The sequence below is a fragment of the Pteropus alecto genome, unplaced genomic scaffold, assembly GCF_000325575.1.
Source record: "Pteropus alecto unplaced genomic scaffold, ASM32557v1 scaffold151, whole genome shotgun sequence".
Lineage (NCBI taxonomy): Eukaryota > Metazoa > Chordata > Mammalia > Chiroptera > Pteropodidae > Pteropus > Pteropus alecto.
In genome coordinates this window covers 196099-212273 of record NW_006430458.1, presented here as the reverse complement: position 1 = coordinate 212273, position 16175 = coordinate 196099, and the positions used below count along the sequence as shown (strand labels likewise).

Sequence of the window (16175 nt, the reverse complement as noted above, 5' to 3'; positions counted from 1 at the left end):
TTTGGCACCAGGGACCAGTGCTCCTATGAGAATCTAATGCCTGATGATCTGAGGTGGAGCTGAGGCAGTGATGCTAGCGCTGGGGAGCAGCTGCAAATACAGATGAAGCTTCACTCACTCACCCATCTCTCACCTCCTGCTGTGTGGCCTGGTTTCAAGCAGGCCATAGAACAGTATCGGTCTGTAGCCTGGGGGTTGGGGACCCCTGATCTAAGAAGTCCATCTGAGGTAACATAGTTTCTGCTTCATGTAAGACCTCCACTGATCTCTCCTCTCCTCCTCTGTGTGGCTGGACCCATAGCCACAGGAAGTAGAGAGGAGTAGAGGCAAATTCTCAAAGACAAGCACAGGACGTGAACCCCGAATCAAACACCTAACTCCTGATTTAATGAAGAGGTTTTCACAGATTTATCTCATGGTGTTCACCTCCCTGCAGTGTTCCTTGGATAGTCTCCGAGGAAATAAGCATGGCCATGTATTGCTGGAGGTAATATAAAATGGTACAAACCCTATAGAGGGGATTTGATTTAATACTATTCAATAAAATTACATGGGTATTTACTCTTGAAATTAGCAACCTCTCTTCTAAGAATCTATTCCAAAGGTACAATGCAAAAAGACATAAGCACAAGACCAGCCTGGAATAATAATTCATTATAGCAGAAGACTGGAAACAAGACAGATGTCCACCATAGGGGGCTAGTTGAATTATGTACAGTATATCTACTTCCTAGATATACTATGCAGGTATAAAAGGTGATGAGGACTCCCCTCTGTACAGCCATGGAGTGATGGCCAGGATGTTTTAAGTGAAAAATGCAAGGAGCAGAAAAATGTATAGAGTTCTTGCTGTCCAGTATGGTAGCTACTAGCCACACAGGGCTATTTAAAGTTAATAAATTATATGGTTATTTGTTTAATAAATTAAATTGAAATAAAATTATGAACTCAGTTCCTCGGTAGCACTCACTATGCTTCAGGTTCTCAACACCCACAGGTAGCTAGTGGCTACCAAGTTGGTCGGCATGGAATCAGAGCCTTTCAATCGATGCAGAAATTTCCATTGGACGCTGATGGTATAGAATGTGCCACCATTTAACTGTGAATGGGGAAGGAAATGAATATACATATATAATTTGCTTATATTTTTAAAAACTGGAAAGTTAAAACAAAAACTGATAAAAATGATTACCTATAACAGGATAGAGGAGCAGCCCAGGATGGAAGGAGATGATGCATGGTCTCATAAAATATAATATATAATCACTAGCCCCATGCACTGAAAAGAACAAGAAGCAGTGACCAACCCAATGGCAACGAGCAACTCTAGTCTCCCCACTGTAGTGAACCAGGCGTCCTTGGAGAAATGGCTGATTCTAGGTCGGGGTAGGGATTGTACCAGATGAGTCTGGAAAAAACTCTCCTACCAGAAAGCGTGTGAAAAACACAAAATCAACCAGAAGAGGCTCCTGTAGGCCAAAGACAGAGCAATTTGACATCAAATAAAATAATGACTACAATGGACGAAAACATATCAAATATACAAACATCTATGAGTCATGATGACACTCTAAAGGAAAAGCAAAACATAAAACAATGTCAGTGTTCATGTTTGGAGGATCCCAGAAAAACAATTCATTGTTATGAAAACTGGAAATACTGCAAAAGACTTAAACATTCATCCATTCCTTACTGTGCATACCATACTTCAGCGAAGCCCAAAAGTTGATAGGGGGAGATGTCCTTTATAAGAAACTTCTAGCTTACAAATGCAGACGAAATTATAAAATTAGAACATCATTTTTTTTTCAACTTTTAATGGAATGCAGATCTAGGCAATGATCTTCAGAGGCTGCCCAAAACTTTAGGTGAAAAGCAGATGAGAAATTTTATAATGGACAGATCAGACGAACAGCACCTGAACCCAGTGATTAATCTCAAACATCAGTAGAAGAAGAAAACCAGACACATTGAACCTGCTGGTATAACACTATAGGAAGTACGTAACACCACATAGGAGGTACTCTTGCTGAAAAACCTGGATTAGATCAAGCCTCTAACTCTAATAGCCAATTTAGAGGAAACAGCCATGGTCAGAGGAACATAAAGAACAACACAATAGGGATCCAGTGAGCAAAACTGAGGATGAATACTCCAGCAGTCAAAAGTCCATATCTTAAGCAAATACATTCAAAAGTTTGAGAGAGAGAGAGAGAGAGAGAGAGAGAGAGAGACAGAGACAGAGACAGAGAGACAGAGAGAGACAGAGACAGAGACAGAGAGAGACAGAGAGAGAGAGACAGAGAGAGAGGGAGAGAGAAAGGACCTTCTTTAGACAACAGAAAAAAAAGAAAAAGATGGGAAATGAAAAGTGTTGGAGAGGATATGGAGCAGTGGGACATTCACACGCTGCTGGTAGGAAAATAAATTAGAAGAACACTTGGAAAAACTGATTGGCAATATCTATTGAGCCGAACATACACATACCCAGTGACTCAGAAATGCCACTCTTAGGCATCTGTGACAGTGATATGCCCAAGATAAATGAAAAGATTTCTCCAGTCAAAAGATTATGTACGTGACATTCACAGCACCATAATTCATAAAAAGACTAAAATTGGAAAATACCCAAATCTCCACACAATTATTGTGCAATATCCAAACAATATAATACTATACATCAATGAGAACAAATGATCTACAATTATAGACAACAATAATGTAAATCTCACACACAATATGCTGACTAAAAGGAGTCAGACACAAAAGACGACACCATGTATGATTCCAGGAAATTTTCTTCTAATCTCCCAAACAGTTGGGGGCTGGATAAGAAATTCAACATCCAATTCCTTTTAGTTGAAGGTACTTCAGTGCCTGCTTATATCACCTGCAGGGTAGGTAACCTCGGAGAAACATGCATCCTCTGAGCCCTAGGAAAGTGATTCACTACACATAGGACCAAGGGTAATGCTGCGTCTGATGGACAGAAAACTGAGTGCAAGACAGGCGACATACCAGGCCCCAGGACCAGACCTAACCCACTCACTTTAGGTGACCTCAGATAAGTCACCATACCTCCTCTGGCCTCACCTGCCAAAGGAGTCTGAAAGCCCCGCCCCCCAAACAGTGAAGCCTAGGGCACAGAACAATGTGATGCCCATCAGAAAAGCACTCTGAGTTCCTAAAAGGGAGAAGAATTCACCATGGAAGTCCAAGGAATTATCTTAACAGCCAAGTTGTCTAATGCATAGTAACTGTGATCTGGTTAGCAGTGTCAGCTATGGAGACAGACGAGGGCTAAACCCCTAGTTCTACCAGCTCCAAATTGTGTGACTTTGAATATTAAAAGTATTCTTCACCAAAGAAGACTTCATCTTATAGTCACTAAGTCGTCTCATCTGTAAAACCAGGATTATGACTGTAGAAGTAAAAAGCTGAAAAACATAGCCTTGTCTTGGGGTTTTTAAAAAGACGAATGGTTAGGAATCACATTATTTAAAATTTAAAATTGTAAACTGCACAGATGTTGAGATAGTTGGCTCTCTCTGACCTTGGGAGAAGGAAAACATGTCTCAGTGAATCAGTTTCCTCTTCTGCAAAGCTGAGAAAGGACTCAACCTTACCTTATGGGTTGTTGCTTTGAAAATTAATTGAGTTGATATATGAAACCCCTGAGAACAGTGCGAGGCACACAGTAACAGCACCCCAAAATAGTTCACTATTTTTAACAGAAAACTTACAACTTGAGATTTTTAGTTTTGAAAATGTCACAGTTTGCATGTATCTTTAATAAAGCTTAATCATTTACGGCTGAATCCTATTCATCAACCGATACATGTTTTAAATAGTTAACTTTCATTATAACCACTGTCGAATGCCTGACTACTCATCGCGAGAATATCACTAAAGCACTTGGAACAACTGATCTCAGGAAACAGCACCACCATTCCTGCAAGGCATGTGGCTGAACAAAAAGCCGAGGGATCTTCCAGGATCCTGCCTTATCCTCACAACCCCCACAACGACCAACTGCCGGTCCCGCCTGCCCTAGCTCCAGCATGCCCCGTCCAGGCCACCCCTGACTTTTGCACACTGCTGCAGCTCTGGGCCCGTCCACCCTCGTCCCTCCCCTGGAGTCTGCAAGGTTCTCCTAGTGGTCATCTCCACAGCTCTCTTGTCCCTGTCCAGTCCATTCTGTACATAGCAGCCAGAGTCACCCTCTGAGAACATGATTCAGAGCATGTCACTCCCACACTCTATCCGTCCACCCTCAGAATAAACTCCTAACTCCCCACAGGCCCAAAGATGTGACTTCGACCGCCTTCGACCTCCTCTCCTACCATCTGCACGTTGTCTGCCAGGCTCCAGCTACTGAAGCTTCTTGTCTGACCTTGGAACAAGTGGGTCACGCACATCACAGGGCCACTGACCAAAAGACCTTTCCAGGCCTGCTTTCTTCTTCTTGTTCAGGACTCAGCTCAAATGCACTTCCTGAGAAAGAGCTTCACTGACAACTCCATCTATAAAAATCACTGTCCTCGCCGTATTCTACTCCGTCTACATGTTCGTTTTCTTCGAAGCACTCACATCCATATGGAATCGCCCCACTTATTGATGCGTTTACCTGCTTGTCGCGTTCGTTTTGTGAAACTAGAATGCAACACCAGAAACCCTGCCCGTCTTGTTCTCTGTGCTGCGTTCCCAGTGCCTAGTTCAGTGCCTCGCATATAAACCACTGACTTAATTTTACACAAATGAAGGGATGGCTACCTATCTGACACTTCAGAGATGACACATATTTAAAGCTGAGTAGCAGGAGAAATTGGCAAATAAGTTAGACATTAAAGGATTCAAAAATTTAAGAAAACCTTGGAGTTAATCTACAGCAGTGCTTTTCAAACTTGGATGAGTACCTTGACCAACTGGGAAACTGTTCAAGTATCAAAGTACTTCCCGCCCTACCTACGTGGAGTGGGTCCAGGAATCTGCAATTGTAACAAGCACTCCCTGATAATTTCAATAAAGTGGCCCATGGACCACACCTGCAGAAATCCTGACCTAAACAGCTGACATTTGTGTAGCATTAATTTAATGTGTACCAGGCAGAGTTCTGTGCCATCTGGGGTGCCTCTGTCAATGTAATTACTCAAAAGTGCACTGGTCCCTCCCTCCCGCCTATGACCATAGATAGCTTTCCCACTTGAATCACACTTAAAACTCCACAATGTTTCTGGGTGGTTGGGAACACTGGGTATTGCTACCTGGTTGTAGAGATCAGGCTCGAGGAAAGGGTGGTGACTTTCCTGAAGTGTCCCAACGACGGGACCTTGATCTCTTCATTCTTGCTCCAGGAACCTGTCTGGCACACTTGACATCACACTCAGTTCTTCTGCATCTGCCCTTTTCCTGGGGCTCGGAGTCCATACCTCTCTGACGTACTACTAGAAGGATGAGACAGCACGTGGAATAGAGAGGAACATGAGAGAATGGGAAAAGCACATGAAATGCAGGGAAAAGGGGTGAGGATGTGCTCAACTGTCTCCATTCAGTTCACTGGAAGCTGTGCAATGACACTCTGCCTCTCCCCCAGCTCCACCACACACCCTCCTCCCCTCACAGCAGTGACACTGAAGCTCACATGTCGTGGAAACGTGGGCTTATCCCTGCTCGCTGTTACATGTCCAAGTATTCTCTCTGGTATTCATGCTATGATGCTAATGGCGGAGGTATCACACTGACAGAATAAAGGAGTAAAGTAGGAATGGAGAAATAAAATTTGGTGAGGGTATACTAGATGCCACACATTGCATATTATTATTTTCAGACGTTTTCTCTCTAAGACCTCAAGGCAATGCTCTGAGGTGTGCATCATTCGTTCTACAGATGGGAGACAGGCTCAGAGAAGAACATACATGCTTAAGGAAGTTGACAGAGGTGTCAAATGGTCACAGAGACCAACTTGAAGGGCTAACACTGGCCAATTCTGAGACCATTTGAGCATTAAAATATATAATTTTAATAAATCCTTTGAGAGAAAATGGGAATCTAAGGGTCACACCTATATAAATGAAAACAATTAATTAGTTATGATTAATTAATTAGTTATGATTATTCATTAGTTTTAATTAATTAATTAGGTGTAGAAAACAATTAATTAGTTATGATTAATTAATTAGTTTTAATTAATTAATTAGGTGTGATTAATTAATTCACAAGAGGGGATAGGGAAAGCTCAACCCTACAGTCTAATGCTAACTAATAATTCTAGAAGGAATGGCAGAATGGGAAAAGCAATACTTGACAGAAACCGTAGTAACAAGTGACTCAAGCAAGAATCATAATTGGATGCTTGGACCACGTCAAGTCCCACTGCAGTAACCGAGTCACCATAGTAACCATGTTGGCTGAGTAAAGATGGAGAAAAATAAACGATATCCACTCTGATTGAGTCCCAATATGTGCTGGAAATTAAAAGGACTGGCATAATGCACAGTAATTAATTTCAAGTATTCTTCATAATAAACATTCCCGGCAATCTCTCTCTCCTCCTCCTCCATCCACTCTCCCACCCACCATTTTGTCTCACCACCCAAGATCCCAGGAATTCGTTGAGGTAGATTTGCCAGAGTGTAAAGAAAACTCCCCATAATTCAACAGATTCATTTCTGACCATGCACATAAATTTTCAAAGCCACTAAACTATTTTAGTGATGGATTTTTCTGGAGATAACCTTGTAGAATTGCCTCTGGAACATTTTTCTCCCTAGTTTCAGTAGATTGACAATAACAGATAAAAGCTGACTTGTAAGTACAGGCAAATGCATGTTATGCATCAAGTACTTTTTGCATCCTAGAGTAACTTATGTTTTCTACCGAAAAGATTTCTCAACAGCTTCTGTCGAACATTTATTTGGCTTCTGATAGTTTAATGAAAATAAAATACAAAGATTTTAATTAAAAATACTGCCATTTACAATAGCAACGAGAAGCGTGAGATACTTAGGAATGATCTGTCCATGGATGTGCAAGCCCTGTACATTGACTACTACAAGACATTGCTTAAAAAGTTAAAGGAGACATAAATAAGTAGAAGGACGTACCATCTTCATTGTTTGGAAGACTCTGTATTGTTAAGATACCTATTCTCCCAAACTAGTCTATAGATTCAATGCAATCCTAATAAAAATCCTAGTAGACACTTTTTAAAAGAAATCGACAGGATGATTGTGATCCAATTGTCACATCCATAATACAGACTGTTATGTAACCTTTAAAATGGTATAAAGAACAACACAGAGATGATTGTTTTTGGCCTCTGAGAGCAGCGAAGATTGAAAATATTGATACTGAATGTTGGCGAGTATATAAAGAAATAGACATTCGTGCTCCATGGGTTGAGAGGATATGTTTTAAAGGCCAGTTAAGTAATATATATCGAAATTTGTAAATGTCCACGAGAAGAGGAAAAGCAGCCCCTGACATTCAGGCGCTAACCTCGCACTCACAACTAGGCCTTGGTGATTTCTTGTTGAATATAAACAGTTTCACAGAACATTAACATCTGATAAGGCCACTCTGTGACTTGATGTATCAAGACAAAGACAGGAGCACTCTGTAACCATGTATGAACACAGAGAAACATTGTCTCGATCACAAAAATGACCAAAGATCCCCCTAATCTGGCTATTATGAGTGACTGCTAACTTCTTTACCTATCACTTTTGCCTTAGTCTAGTCTTTCCCATTTGTAGAGTAAGAGTGATTTGGATAACAAATGATAGAATTACTCCTGCTTCCTGAGAGCTTTCTATCTACAGCAAAGCCTCGATTCCTTAAATCCTCTCCCAAATCACCTAACACAAGTCCCAATCCTATAATAAGTCATCTCTAAACCCTTTTATTGAAGCACTCCATGATTCCCCACGGTGTGTGTCCCCCCTCTCTGTAACTCGGTTTGTTCAAATACAAGCATGTTCCTGGTGGTTTTTAGCTGGAGAGCATTGCCTTTCATGATCTTGGACAAAGCAGTTCCGCTTCAAGGCATTTATCATACAGAAATATTCAAACGAGCATAAAGATATCAACAAGGATGCATCAATTTGCATGGGGAAAAATATACGAACATGTTAAAGAATAGGGAAGAATATGCTAAAAGGTATGTTGCATGGAAACTACAAAATGCTGCTGAGAGAAATTAAGGAGACCTAAATCAGTAGAGATACATTTTGTTCATGGGCCAGAAGAGTCAACATTGTTACGATGTCAGTTCTTCCTTAATCCATCTATTGATTCAAAGCTATCCTCATCAAAATCCCAGCTGGAGTTTTTGTAGAAATTGACAAGCCGATTCTAAAATTCATGTGGAAAAGCAAGAAAAAGAATCAACAAAATAACTTTGAAAAATAATAGAGGACTCACACTGCCTGATTTCAAGACATTATAAAGCTACAGTAATCAAGACAGTGTGGCATCATAATCAAGATACAGAAGTAGATCAAAGGATCAAAAGTCCAGAAACAGACCCATACATTTAGGGACTACTGTTTTGTTTGTTTGTTTGTTTGTTTATTAAAAATTATCGGGGGAGGGGGAAGGTGAATAGGGGTCAAAGGAGTCAAATATTTGGTGACAGAAGAAAATCTAACTTTGGAAGGGCCAACTGATGTTTGAAAAAGATGCAAAGGCAACTTAGTGGAGAAAGAAATCTTTTAAGCAAGTGGTTGGTGCTGGAAAAATTGGCTATCGCTATGCCAAAAAAATGAACTTCAACTTATATCTTGTATCGTACACAAAACACTCGAAATGGATCACAGTCTGATACGTGAAACCTAAAAGTATAACTTTCAGTATATAGGATAAAATCTTTGTGACCTCGGTTAGGCAAAGATTTCTTACATTTAACACCAAAACACAACTGGTAAAAAGAATTGTTCTTCATCAAAATTAAAAACTTCTGCTCTTCAAAACACACATTTTTAAGAAAATTAAAAGATAATCCACAGACCTGGAGAAAATATTTGTAAAACATATCTGATTAATAGACTCGTATCCACTATATATAAGAAACTCTTAAAATCAACAGTAAACATGAACCGGCCACTTTTTTTTTTTTAAAGGCAGTAAGTTTTACACATACTTCGCCCAGGATATCTGGATGGCAAATATGCATATGATGTTCAACATCGTTAGTCATTAGAGAAATGCAAATTAGGTCTGCAATGATATATAGCTAAATTAAAAAGACTGACCATACCAAGTGTTAGCAAGGATGTGGAGAAATCAGAACTCTCATACACTGCTGCAGGAACGTCAAATGGTATTTTGGAAAATGTACAAGTTAAACGTATAACCTACCATATGATCCAGTCACCCCACTCCCAGGTATTTACCGAAAAGCGAAGCATATGTCTACAGAAACACCAGGACGCGAATGCTGATAGCAGCTTTATTTCTCATTGCCCAAATCCGGAAACAACCCAAATGGCGATCAATACGTGAATGGATAAGCAAACTGTAGTATAGCCATATAGTGGGATACTACTTGGCAATAAAAAGCAAGGACTATTGATACATGTAATGTGGATGGACCTCAAATAATTATGGTGAGTGAAAGAAGCCTGACTCCAGCCAGCCCCCTCCCAATACAAGCTGTATGATTTCATTTATATAAAATTACGGAAAACGGGAATGATTCTGTATCGTCAGAGCCGTGGTTGTCTGGGGGCGGGGAGACATAGGGTATGGTGGGAGGGATTACAAAGGGGCATGAAGAAACTTTAGGGGGTGATGGATATGTGCACTACCTTGATTGTGATGGTTTTAGGGGTGTATACATGCCAAGACTTATTAAATTGAATACTTTAAATATGTATGATTTAACGTATGTCAATCGTATCTCAATAAAGCTGTTAAATAAGAAGCATGTATAATACTAAGTTGGAAAGATAATTGGAAAGACGAAAAGGCAAGTTGCAGATTACAGTCCTATTTTCACAAGAGAATAAATTTGTGCATATTGTTTTTTAAGAGGATATGCAAGGGAAAATTAGGCACATGCTGTTAACACACAAAAAGCATGGAGTGATTCAAAAATATATTGTAGAAGCGTATTTATTAACATGGAAAGACATTCACAACGTAGTTACTGGGGGAAAGCAGGTTACAATACAAACAGTATTTATAGGATATTTAGTTTCTTGACTGTTTAAAAATCTCAAAGCACATAACCCAATATTTTCACACACCGAGACAGTCCCTTCGGCTCAGACCAGGGCCTGTAAATGCTTATCAAGAGCCTCAGAGATCACAGCCATAGCCCAAAAGTCCTGGGGATGCTGAACCATATAGACTTCCAGGAATCGCTATCATGTTGGTTGAGGCAGCAGCGTCTCTGCTAGCTTTCCTGGTTTGTGTTGATGAGGCTGCAGTTCTGGGTCTAAATTTCTCCAATGAAGTTTATCTAGTACAGTTTTAGCTGGTAGAAAAGCAGGAAGTGGGCTAGTCTACTAAGTAAAAGATAGAGCCTTCTGGCCTTTCATGTGACACATATGAAATAAGTTATAAATGATAAAAAATTTATGATTTTTGCAAGGAGGAAGAAAGCAATTATCTTTTATAATGTATGACACAATGTACAGAATGATTTGTTATTTGGGGGGAGTACATACAGATTGAAAAATTTAGGAAGGATATACAGCAAACTTCGTTTGCCGATGACTCCAAATTGACATCTTACACATTCAATAGTTTTGGGCACCAACTATTTCCAGACACGACCAGTTCAAATCCATACACTCATCCCAGAGAGGTAAAGCCAAATCCCCGATGGACGTGTGAATTTGGAGGAAGTAAAGAACTGCAAGGCTGGCAGGGACAATATCCACAGCAAAGAGAATCATTAAACCCAGTCTCTGAGCCTCCAAGGCCACCACCTAAGAAAAGTGAGGACGGCAAGGTAGCTTAGTGAGTGGGTTTTGGTTATCAGACGAATCAGCTATGCCACCTGCCTGCTATGGGGATCTAGGAAAAAGCATTTAACCTAATTCTCTTTGGAGGTGATCCGGAATAATGAGTTATAATAATAATAAAAAAACTCCCAGTATCTAACTCACAGGGCCACTGCGAGAAGGGGGGAGGAAAAAAAAAACCTGTAAAATATAGTGTAAACACAGTACCTGACAAAAGAGCAGATACTCAGGAAATATTTCCTCCCTACACCTACCTCCTTTCTCTCCTGTGAGATGACTGACATAAATGAATAGTCTAACAAATATAAGAGTTATAAATGTAGTAACAAAATTTGTAAAACTGAGTATTACATTTTATCTAGGACTCCTCCGGGCCACTTCTGTATTGTAGAATGAGTTATCTGATGCAGGTAGTGCATCAGTGTGCACATGCCTTACTTGAACCACACTATATGTTCAAGGATATTCTTTTTCTGCGATATGAAGCCACAAATGATCTAAGCAGAAACTAATGAACAAGTAAGCTTACTTAGGATAAACTGGTTCATTAAGTAAAATGTTAGAACGCGCCCCTTTTATCTTTACACGAGATAAAAATCAGACGTTTTCAGCTCACGATGTGATATTCATTTGAAAAATGGTCCAAGCTTAAACCTAGACACCGTCACAGGTAATACTGTTAAAGATAGAATGTATAATGTGCACACTGTAATGAACAAAACATTATGCAACGCTCTTTGAGGACAGCCAGCCTTTTAGAGTTTGGCGATCGTTCAAAGTGTTCTCTTTATTTCTGGCTCATTTTACATCGTTTCGATAATCACTTTAACTTCACGGAAAATGGCCATGAGTGTATTATAACCTGAGCGATCGACAACTACAATTGAGCCCTTTCTGATATGCTCCTTTATGTTAATAAATATGGCCACGGCACTAACGAGATTGGCTTTTGCTTCTTTCTGGTTAAAGATAAGTTTTAATGCTGCTAACGCCTTTGTATCGATCATATCTCTGGCTGCAGCTGGGTTTTCAGACAAATTCAAAAATACTTTCAAAACAAGATTTCTGGTTTTATGATTTCCCAGGGATAGCAAATGAAAAAGCTCTGAAAAGTAACTGGCGACAATATGGTGATGGTTAGAGTCAGTAGTCAGCTGCCCTAGTATCTTCAATCCCGACTGCTGTCCGGGTGAGTTCAAGGGAAAAGACACGGTTTCCTTACACATATGCTTAACATGTAATTCAATCTTGCGTTGTCTTTCATTCCCAGAAGGGGGATTCAGGGTAATTACGGCCTTTTTCCTCCTTTCAGAGGAAGGAAAACTGAGCAAGCTTTCAATAAGTGTGACTACACCCACCTCATTAATGAACTCTTGCGCAAACGGATGAACATTATTGATCCCCATTGCGATCTGAGCTATTTTATGAATGAGGGGATCAGTAGTTGACTTAAGTAAGGTAACCAGTTTTTCAAATTCCTCAGAATTCATGTAGCATTCCATTTTGCAAGGGCAAGCAAATGGCTTAATCCCATTCGCCTCCCTGATCCTGATCTGGCGTCTGATCTCCTCTATGGTCTCAATACAAGGGTCGGAACCAAAGGGGTACTCAGGGCTAGGCTGTGAGCATGAGGGAGTGCTCCCAGAACATGCTGTTGCCACAGGCAAAGAATGAGTATTTTCCTCGGCTGAGGCCAGAACAATGTATGAAGGAGGCCTTGCCTCAGAGGGGACTCGGGATCTAAATCCTAACACTGCTGGGGTGACGGCAGGAGCTTTGGGCCAGATAGTTACCTCAGACCAGTCCTTGGGCCTATTTTTTTCGTTAATTTCATCCACAGGCTGGGGCCTAACTATCCTACTCACAGGTCGAGGACTAGAGTCAAAACTAGTTTCATCTCCATCCCAAAACCAGTTCCCAATAACGTTCTCTTCCTCCTCCACCTCCTCCTCCGCCCCTGGCCTAGCCTTGCAGCTAGGCCCAGCCAACACAGGCTCCGACTTCCCAGCACAGGCCGGGGGACCAGTATCAGCTTGACCTTCATCCTTAGCACTGGAACGATCGCCAGTCTCTTCTCCATTCCAGAACCAGGAACCAACACTGGTCTCGTCCCCAGCCCAGAACCAGGCATCAATACCAGCCTCATCTTTATACACGGACCTGGACCCAGCACTAGCCTCAGCCACAGAACAAAACCGAGATACTCTAGTAGCCTTGTCTTCAGCTTTGGGACTGATAGCAATCTTGTTCTTAGACACTGCCTTCATGTCTGCCACTGCATCTGCCGGAGACCCTGCCTTGGCTACTGCTTTGGCCTGGGTCTTGGCTACAGGCCTGCCTACGTCAGCAACCTCCCTCTTCGCTTCAGCTTTTATACCAGCCTTTTTTGCAGTTCTGGCCTTATTTCTACTCCTAGTCATGGCCGAAACCCAGTTATATAGACAGCCTTGGCCTTGGTTCTCAACGTGTCCCAGGTCCGTGTCTTGACACTCTCACTGGGTCAGAGAAAAACTCTGTAGCAAGAGGCAGAGCCAATTGTCAGTTCAGCAGCCTCACGGTCCTTTCCAAACACGCAGCCTGTCAATGACACAGACAGAGGGCAGAGGTGCTCAGGCTGAGCAAGATGATGGTTCCGAGTGGAGACCTGTTGAAAGCGATCATCTTCCACCACTCCAAGGCCACCACGGCCACCGCTGGAGATAGATCTGAAGTGGAAGAAGGAAATGGGCTTTGAGTCTCTTCCAACTGTGCTTATCTATGCAGACAGCCACACAGGCCACGAGAGAGTAGAGATGGACTGTGGGGTAGAAGTGGAATCGCAGAAAACTGTTACCTCATTTTATCCCTTCCACACTCCCACTAATGCCCAACGATGTCCTCCCCAGGCACTATTGCACTCTTTTCCCGACAATAAATAGTAGCAGGGATGATGAGAGAGCTTGCTGAAAGTGAGAGAGGCTAAGAAAATCCAGCCCTTTTGGTATATACCACTATACTCTATAGGTCCATCCAGGTCAGCCTCACACCAACCTGCATTGAACTGGTATAATTTTCTCCTTCCTTGCTTCCAGCGTCGATAAGCCCTACAGCTGAAACCGCAGGCAGACCTATGGACAGAAACACAGGGAGGACTGGAATCCTGAGTTTTGGTAGGCAGATATGCACTCTGGTTTCTAAACCCAATACCTGTGCCTTTCCAAATCTAGAGCTTTGGTTATACAGTTGACCCTCGCACAACGCACGGGGTAGGGGCGCTGACCTCCCGTGCAGTTGAAAACCCACGTATAACTAAAGTCGGCCCCCCGCAAACATGGATTCCCAACCACAGAGGCGAACCTTGAACAATCTGGGTTTAAGCGGCAGTCAGGAGAACTGCACGCGTCAACCGAACTGTGGTCGAATGAAAAGAATCCACATATGTTCAAACCCGTATCGTTCAAGGGCCAACTGTGTAACGTTTCTGGCCTTGGTCCTCCTCATGGCTTCCCTCCCCATTTCTTGGGTATCTTTCAGTTACCTTACAGGCACAATCCTGCCACACCCCACACCCGCATCCTACACACAAAGTTAAGGGCAGCGGTGTCTAGAATACTGGAAGACAATGGCTCTAACACATGACCTGGTCTCGCCCACTTGCCGACAGCCAATTCCCATCCCCAATCAATAGGAGTACTATGCTCACACTCACCTTGGATCCAAATGAATTGTCTTCGTTCTCTTTCTTAATTAAATTCAAAGTGAACAGCTACCTACAGATTTCTACAGGAACCTATGAAGAAACAAACCTGCAGACAGACAAAAAGGCAGAGAAAAGAAAACAGAAGAGATTGAGATGGCTCAACCCTTACAAGTGTTGTTACGTATGCTTCTGTACACTCAGGGTCATGTTAAAAGTCTCCCACCAGTCTGCAACTCCAAGTGAGTCCCCATACATTCCTCTAAGATCTGCAGCTTGTCTAATTACACCTCCCAACTCTGAAGTCAGTCATTTTCCCAGCAGAGGCCACACCCCTCCTCCCCACCCCACCCCCCCCCAACAAAAATGAGGCACAAGCGTGGGTAGTGGAAAATAGGCAACTGTATTTAGAAAGCAGGCAGTAACCACAATGGGGACGATTATTTCAATAGCAGCTTTGCATGCCCCCACCCTTTCTCCTTCTCCATGCATACACAGACCCTACCTCATTCACCACCTATGCCAGCCGCCCCTCAGAGCAGGGGCCCTCCGGAGACGCTATCCTTCACACCAAAGAACAGTCCTGTAGCTGCAGAAAAGTCACACCCTACAGAAAGAGAGAGGGGCATTCAGCAAAACACAAGAAAATATGTTGACGACGGTAGAAAAACATCAGGTGAATGGCCAGATGCTCACAATTCAGGTCCTAACATCTCCTTTTCAACAATCAGGAGATAAGTAAGAAAAATGTCTCCCAACTCCCATGGTTCCTCAGGTAGCCACCCTCAGGAACTCCACAAATCTGCAGGACTACCTGTAAAAACAAAATGAGAGGGGCTGTGAAGGGTGGCTGGAGACGGAGTTTAGGTTTCCAGAACCAGAAATTAAAGCAGCAGAATGACTCCCTGCGTTTAAAACGACTCTTCAGAAAGCTTTTCCCTCTATTCTGAACCGCCATTACCTCAACCTAGTAAAGTGGGCAGGGATGTGGAGAACAGATCCCGAACTAAACGGCACACTATTTACACGGATCCTTCCTGTGAGAGTCGACCGACTCCTCGCCCTGTCATTTGCCTGCCTGTCATTGCATGCAAGACCCAAATATAGATGGCGATGAAACTTGTATTCAGAGAAGGGTAAACATTTCACTTCGGTGTCTTCTTAATCTACCCACTCAGTCCCCCTTTTGCTGAAATCGCCAACCTACCGCGCGGACAGGAGACTTGGCATCAACCGGGCGCCTGTGGGAAGGGAGATCACCCAGGACGCGGGGCCCAATGGCCCCTTTCCAGATTCAGGGCCCGGAGCGGCCAACGTGCCCCCACCCTCACGGCGTCCCCCGGCCCAGCTCCCGCTCCGCCATTTCTCCCGCAGCTGCCTGGCCCACAGCCCTCTCACCGCACAGACACCGTGGAGGGCGGGGCGCGGGCAGCGGCAAAGCGGCCTGGGGAGCGGCCGGCGCGGTTCGCTTCCGCAGGAGCCCGGGGACCCTCCCTCGCCACCCCTGCGCCCTGGGCCCGGCCCGCGCC

General features: G+C 42.8%; 1 protein-coding gene across 6 annotated transcripts in view; it reads right to left on the bottom strand.

Annotated features, from left to right (window-relative positions):
* Window positions 1-10095: 10095 nt before the first annotated feature.
* The window catches only part of BHLHB9 (basic helix-loop-helix family member b9), a 6258-nt gene continuing 178 nt past the window's right edge, over window positions 10096-16175 (bottom strand). The window contains exons 1-6 of one of the 6 annotated variants that reach the window (XM_025046723.1): window positions 16045-16175; window positions 15343-15460; window positions 15152-15253; window positions 14659-14755; window positions 14001-14077; window positions 10096-13675 (exon numbers count right to left, since the gene is read on the bottom strand). In XM_025046723.1, the coding sequence (XP_024902491.1) occupies window positions 11774-13390 (1617 nt within the window). In that variant the 5' untranslated portion in view covers window positions 13391-13675; window positions 14001-14077; window positions 14659-14755; ... (1 more) ...; window positions 15343-15460; window positions 16045-16175 and the 3' untranslated portion in view covers window positions 10096-11773. The other 5 variants (XM_025046714.1, XM_025046720.1, XM_025046738.1 and 2 more) reach the window with 5 other exon arrangements.